The 7,269-nt window shown below is 43.3% G+C and overlaps 1 protein-coding gene across 2 annotated transcripts; it reads left to right on the top strand.

Moving 5' to 3' along the window:
* Positions 1-360: 360 nt before the first annotated feature.
* On the top strand, positions 361-5,913 carry LOC147604533 (uncharacterized). 2 transcript variants are annotated; one of them, XM_086794653.1, is made up of 8 exons: positions 361-439; positions 588-795; positions 1,580-1,732; positions 2,686-3,033; positions 4,266-4,342; positions 4,437-5,111; positions 5,343-5,435; positions 5,592-5,913. In XM_086794653.1, exons 2-8 carry the CDS (start codon positions 651-653, stop codon positions 5,658-5,660), a joined length of 1,560 nt encoding a protein of 519 aa, XP_086650779.1. In that variant the 5' UTR covers positions 361-439; positions 588-650; the 3' UTR covers positions 5,661-5,913. The 2 variants fall into 2 exon arrangements, with proteins under 2 accessions (XP_086650779.1, XP_086650778.1); XM_086794652.1 differs by having other exon boundaries at positions 5,343-5,442.
* Positions 5,914-7,269: the final 1,356 nt, after the last annotated feature.

The raw sequence follows: 7,269 nt of genomic DNA, 5'->3' as shown, positions 1-7,269 counted from the left end.
AGCTTAGGAATATTGAAGTTATGCTTGTTGATTAAAAAGCTAGTTATTTTGTAAATGTTCCTTTTTATATTCTAATATAATTCTGCGCTTTTAAAAAAAGTAATATATACATTTTTACATAAAAAAGAAGATAGATTCCAGCAACAGAAATTCCCGAAAAGTGGGAATGGGTGCACACCGCGTGGTGCCACGTGTACTTCACCAGCGTGGAAATGGCGGCGGCCACGTGCCCCTAGGTACTACTGAATTTGGAAATCCCGCGTGCTGCCACGTGTCGCCAGCGTGTCGTGTACCTACGCTGGCCAAAATTTTTGATTTTATCCATTTCAAGATTCGAAATTCCCGTGCACCTGCAGTTCGGCAACTTCGCACGTACTTCTCTGCATAGCTCAGAAATATCAGACCCCTCTTAATCAGGGTTCGCTGATTCCTTATGCAGGTTTGCTGATTAATGCAGATGCCTTTCTGACTCAGTGTATTGTTTAGGGTTGACTCATTTGGATTTTCTGGTTGTCTGTTCAGAGTTGTGATTAGCGCTTCAGAGTTAGGGTTACTTCTCATTGAAGATAATCAGCCTGGCTTTCCAGGGTTTTTGCAGGTGACCCGGCTAGGGCTTCGGCTGCCGTTCTGCTTGTGAAGAGCGGGTTTTCATGCTAAATAAATCCCTTCTATGTACCTCTTCAAAGTACTCTATGGATACTTTCTCTCCAGCAGGTCTGCACGTGCTTTTGGTGGATGATGATCGCGTATGCTTGATGATACTGGACAGGATGCTTAAGAAATGCAACTACAAAGGTATGCAGTTTAATTTCGTATTATCCCTGTGTGTTTGCCAGAAGCTACTCGTTTCCTATGTTTAAATTACGTGCTAATGATAACATAGCTATCATATGAGTTAATTATAGGGTAATAATTATAGTTTAAGTCCATGTGTTTATAATCTGTCACTCATCTTAAGTGTCAAGCCTCATTGATTGTTTAATCACTTGTTGCTATTAAGCCCCATTCAGCATTAACACAGCAATCCAATGTCTTGATACTACTAACTATAGGCATCACTTGCAGCTGACTTGATAGTAATATTACATATAAGTAATCCCATATTTAAATACTTGTGGGGGCCAGAGGCGGGGACCTCCTACCTCCATCCAACGCGGGCCACTAAAGAAGATTTTTCTGAGCCATGACAAGATACAAAGCTCCATGACAAGATACAAAGCCTTTGTCAGCCATGTTAACATGGCTCAAAAAAATGTAGTTGAGCTGCATGTATAACCATGCACATGTCAAGTGCCCGTACAATTAAGGTCCGGAGTGAAGTGGCCCTGATGGAAGAGCATAGAGAGCAGCAAGTATTCAGGGTATGCTGTAGCATGTGTCGATCATGTGTACTGCTAACACTATACATTAAGCTGCATAGAAACATTTGGAGCTTGTATTGACCATGCCGTGTGATACCAACGTGGTAATTAAGCTGTATTAATTAGATAATTGTTGTTTGTCTAGCTCCTTATGACCAAATTTTATATGCTAATCATTGAACTTCTGTTGTCATGGCATTTTTGATTATGCTGCTCAGTAACAACTTGTGACTGCGTGAACCATGCTTTAGACTTGCTGAGGGATAACCAGGAGGACTTTGATCTTGTCCTAAGTGATGTCTTCATGCCCGATGTGGATGGATTCAAACTGTTGGAGATCATTGGACTCGAGTTAGACTTGCCTGTAATAAGTAAGATCCCCCCCTCCTCCCCCAACACTAAAAAAATGGTTCCGCCTCTTGTTTGGTATTTTAAATGTGAATTACATCACATTATGATCCTTTTTGTTTATGTACAGAATCTTTCACTTCATGGTGAGGTCATGTGTTGAGTAGATCTTGGGCTATGCCTCTCCTTTGCACATCATTGGTGAGAAAGCACATGTTACTCTTGTAATAGTTCACTTGACAGCAATGTCTCAAACAGTAGGTTTGCTTTATGTTGGGTCATGCATTTCTTTGTGCATAGGATCTCCATGCAAGGGTAGTATTTGTTCATCTTTCCACCTTGAAAGGAAGGCGTGTATGTGTGTGTGCACACGCGCCTGTGCATAAAGGTGATCAGCCTCAGGCATATGCGGGTTCCTGTGTGTGCTGCGAGTTGATGCAATACACACATGCATGTATGTATCGAGACAAATATATGCACACAGAAAAATATGCACGCACATTTATAGAAATATATCTATCCACAGCCCCCCCATCCCCCCTGACCTCGCTCATACACCCGCCCGCCCGCCCGCCCGCCCGCCCGCCCGCCCGCCTACCTACCTACGTATATAGATATGCATCTACACACAAATTTGCATGTATGTATGTATGTATGTATGTTTATGCTTTTGGTTGGTTTAGTCTGTAGTTAATAAAATGCACATGACATATATAGATATGCATCTACATGCAAATTTGTATGTATGTATGATGTATGCTTATGCTTTTGGTTGGTTTAGCGTGTATGTATGCTTACGCTTTTGGTTGGTGTAGTGTGTGCACATGGTTCACATGCCTATGCTTTTTCAGTTTATTCATTTGAAAATATAGAGTACGATGGTAACAGAATGAAGAGCCACAGTGATTTCTGTAGACATTTCATTTTAAATGTTTACTCATGGATTAAAGCCTAACCTACCTCCAAAAACTTGCAGTGATGTCTGCAAATGACGACACTAATGTCGTTATGAAAGGTATAATTCACGGTGCTTGTGACTACCTCATCAAGCCAGTGAGAATGGAAGAGCTGAGGAACATTTGGCAGCACGTGATTCGCCGAAAGGGGACATGTTCACCTAGAGTGGGATTCCATAGTGATCGGAATGAAAGTACGAGAGTAGGCGAGTTGCCAGGGCAATCCTCTAAGAAGCGCAAAGAAGCCAACAATTTGGTGGAGGCCGGTTTCGTAGATGATATCAACAGTTTTAAGAAAGCACGTTTGACTTGGTCGGTTCATTTGCATCAACGTTTTGTAAACGCAGTGAATCAGCTCGGGGTGGAGAGTAAGAACTTGCTTTTATTTGATTTTGGTTCTGGCTTTTCTGTTAGTTAAAAGGTATTTATTGAACCAGGCACGTATATGAGTCTCCTCTAGATTTCTTAATGAACTACATTAAGGGCATGGTCACTTGGGAATGCGAGTGTGTGCGCTAGATGCCATCCTCCATTTCCCATCAACATGTGGCCATGGGTTAGGGTGGTTCAAGTATAACACTTGGTTGTATAACACTTGGTTGTAATGTGAACTTCAAATGGTGGGTGGGTGCGTGCGCATGTGTGTGTGTGTGTGTGTGTTCGGATAGCATATGTCAAACACCTCCTCCTCCTTCAGGCTCTCCTTGCGACAGACACTGCACTGTTGTTATATGCGAGCCAGGATGTTGATTTGCAGTTCTCACTTTTCTTTGATTGTTTCTGAGGAACTCTAGTATGGGTCCTTTTGGGACTCGCCATTGTACAGTGCATATTCCTTCGTAGGTTTTCACCTCGCACTGAGGTTTCCCACTAGTAATATATCATTTCTAAAAAAGAGAGTGTGTGTGTGTGCATGCAAGCGCACATGCACATGAATTACATTAAATAAATGATCACATGGGAACGGCAGTTCATCATGGCCTCCATCTCTCGTTATCATGTAACTATAGGTTATGATGGTTCTGCATTACTTAGTTGTACTGTGAACTTCTAACAGTGTGGGTGAGTTGGGGGTGGGGATGGGTGGCGTGTGCATGCATTTTTGTAAGAACTACATACATGGGAATGAGAGCGTTCCACGGGAAATGCCACCCTATATCCTATCACCATGGGACTATGGGCTCAGGTGGTTCTGTAATGTGAACTTCAATTGTGCACGTGTGCATGCACCTGTGGGAACGGGAGTGCGCCGTAGGAGATGCTGTCCTCCATCTCCTGTCACTATGTGACTATGCACTAGGGTGAATTTCAAATGGGTGGGGGGGGGGGGTGTGAGGGGGTGTGCATGTACATGTCCGTGCATGCGTCCATACTCACAGGTGCATGAACTGCATTGAGGGTATGGTCACATGGGAATGGAAGTGTGTCATGGGAGGTGTTGTCCTCCATTCTCAAAGTATGTGCGCAGGTGCATGAGCTGCATATAAGGAGGGCATGGTCACATGGGAATGGGAGTTGTAATGTGAACTTCAAATGGTTGGTGTGTGTGTGTGTGTGTGCATTTTTTTATTCTTTTCTTAAGATGGTACCGCGATCACAGAAGCTGCACCATCAAAGTTATGTGAGATAATGAATGTTCAAGGTCTGACACGGGAGAATGTCGCGAGTCACTTACAGGTTTGTGTCTGTTGAGACTAGCAGCTTTCCATCATCCATTGGTACATGGACATAACAGAGAATGAGCTTTACTATGTTGTATGCATGTGTGCAGAAATACCGATTGTATCTGAAGAGGCTGAGTGGGGTTGTGCCCGAACCCTGCCCAATTGCCTCATTCCAGGCTTCACAAGATGGGACGTCTGGTGGTGCCATGCACGTACTGCCTGGAGGGAAAAGTTCTGGATCAATTCCTGTTGTAAAATGGTTGAATTTTGGTGCTGGGTTAGCAGGGTCAAATACTGGAAAGAGAAGTATTGATGCGGGCTCCATGAAGTCACTTGCTCAACTGGAGGCTGCTCAACAACAGAAGCAAACGAGTGTCAATAGAGCCCAAGTCTTTGGTGGATTCAGACTTGTAGACCCATATCTCTTATCAACCTTTCTCGATGCTGGCCTGCATAAAAAGCCATCCCTGGACTTGAGCTTTCAGAAGAATGATTCACCTTCTTGGCAGGCATCGCCTAATTGTCTGGGTGACCTTGCTGCCAGTGGTTTCAAAGGTGTGAAGTTGGAAAATGAGATGAGAACGAGGTCTCATAGGCCACCAATGGAGGGTTTTATAAGCCAATGGGAAATCCATCCGAGAGATGTCCAAGAAGTCAGACTTGATCCAGCAGCAGCCAACATGCAGACTCCAGGAGATCAGCTCAACTATAGCCTGGTGAAGATGGTGGGCACTTGTCATGGAGGCGAGCGAGCTGCAGAAAATATTGAGATACCTGTCTATGTGAGCTCTTCAAACTTGTCTGATGAATTGTCTTCTTGTGCTCTAACAGAGATGAAAAAGGGAGACTTTTTGGGATGCAACGTCAATGCCCTTGAAGGCCTGAGCATTTCAGCTCCCAATAACTTGGTGCAGAACCCAGAACAGCTCAATGTCTCTGACTATCTTTTGGACGAAGTGTTCCCCTTTGATGACTGAAGTTTATTTTATGAAGTTTTCAATTGGTGGTATCAGGGACTCGAATGCTGGAAAAAGGTACTGAAGATCAATCCCACAAGCTGCGAAATTTTGAAGCCCTTGGAACACTTGTACATGCTGAGTTTACAGGCATGTGGTTAGTATATGCATCATGGTCTCATTTCCACAGTGTGAACTTTGTTGATATTATAATGAGAGGAATAAGATTCACTTGCAATGTGCCATTATTGGATTGGATCTTTTTGGAAAGATTTCAGGCATTAAGCTTTTCTTTTGTGCCAACAGATGTTGAGGGTGAGTGGTGCGTGCTGTCTCCTGCCACGCAGGAAAGTAAATCTACTTTTATCAGTATGACAACCCACACTCAATGAGGGTGTTTAAAGCATTTTTAACTATTTTTTTTACATCTGAGTTGGGCCTGCAAGCAATTGTTTTGTTTTTTACATTAGGTGGTGACAGAGCCAGTCATTTCAGCAGTTTTGGGAATCAGGGAAGCACAGAGAACAGAGAGATTCACACGAATAGCTGGGATTATTTTATTAATGGGCTGGTACATGCATATATACAACGGTAAGCATTTGCATGCAGTTACAAGCATGCCGCAAACTCCCCTCCCCTCCCCTCCCCCCCCCCTCCCTTAATGAGGGGTTTTTTATTTATTCATATTCTAGCATCCCCCTCCTCCTAGAGAGTTGGGGGTCTTATTCAGGATCCATAACTATACTACTCAGTAAATCAACATGTATACATCATCCTGGATCCAGTACACAAGTATATATGTAAAAGAGATTCATAGTGATGTCATAGGCCGGTTCTGCTTCATGCTATTCTAGCTTGAGCATCACAAACAGCTCCATTCATTCCTCTTCCTTTTACTTTGACTTGGATCATTGAGGGGATCAAGTACCCAAGGCTGAATGTGAGGCGTTGAAAGAATTCTGAATGGCGGATTAACCTGCAAGAAAATAAGGTGGGTGCTGTGAATCACATTCTTTTTTTGGATTGATGGGCTTGGCTTGAAAATTTGCTGTTGTGACTGCCCAATAAACAGCTGTAGGTGGATTCCATCTACTATGCATGTAGAAGCCGCTTCTAATTCCCTGATGTCTCCTGCATCCATCGGTATTGTCTCCATCTTGAGTTTCTCCTTCCACTATTGGCATTGATGTGGCCTTTTTTCCTCTTCGTCATGTGGACATATGAATTAGAAAGCCAGTAATGATTGGAGCATCCTCTTTATCTGCTGCTTCTCTTTGAGCGCCTTAAGAGTTCATCAAGAAAACCTTGCTGTCTCCTGCCTTCTGTTGCATAAACTTGCTTTTGCCCTTTCGAAATCTTGTTCTTCCTGCATTACAGGTTCTACTTGTTGACACTTTGGAAAGCATGCCAACTGCATATTTGCAGTCTGCAAGGTTTCTTCACTGTTTCCATGAAGGTTTACATCGAGGGCAGATTTATGTGGTATGTCTTTTATCTTACTGGCTAAGTTTCAACCCATCTTCTCTTGATGCATGTTGTTTGAGGGTAGTGTGAAGAAGACATTGTTGCTGCCTGGAAGGTTGATCTGCACACCATAATTTGAACTGCCTCGAATGATGGGAGCTTTTACAGCGAGTGTCTCTTACTGAGTCGAGGAGTCGATACACAAACACGGTGGTTTTTTGACGGGCACCCTTGCCCAACAAACTTAATGGGAAAGGGATGAAACTTGTAAGTATTTCACCATTTATATGTAATTTATGATAGATTGAAAAGTAAGTCGTCCCTTAAAATTAGAGGCATCGTCGAATTGGAGCAGGGATAACACGGATTTCTGAATTTCAGCGGAGAAATTTACACTACAAACAGGGTTATATGTGCAGTGGTTGGGGGTATGGGATTGACCTTTTCATCGATTTATGAAGTTGCGGTGAGTAGTCATTCATGCCAGGGCCAAGCTGCTAGCGCGCCCCGGGGGCCAAGC

The sequence above is a fragment of the Cibotium barometz genome, chromosome 61, assembly GCF_041138505.1.
Source record: "Cibotium barometz isolate CiBa-2024 chromosome 61, ASM4113850v1, whole genome shotgun sequence".
Lineage (NCBI taxonomy): Eukaryota > Viridiplantae > Streptophyta > Polypodiopsida > Cyatheales > Cibotiaceae > Cibotium > Cibotium barometz.
This window is presented reverse-complemented; position numbering and strand designations above follow the sequence as displayed.

Bases quoted from the DNA above. Each gene is read 5' to 3' on its own strand.
- LOC147604533 (XM_086794652.1), top strand. From the start codon at position 651: ATGCTAAATAAATCCCTTCTATGTACCTCTTCAAAGTACTCTATGGAT. The intron at 4,343-4,436 runs GTTTGTGTCTGT...GCATGTGTGCAG, and splicing joins ATGTCGCGAGTCACTTACAG to AAATACCGATTGTATCTGAA. The intron at 5,112-5,342 runs GTGAGCTCTTCA...TGGTGGTATCAG, and splicing joins ATATTGAGATACCTGTCTAT to GGACTCGAATGCTGGAAAAA.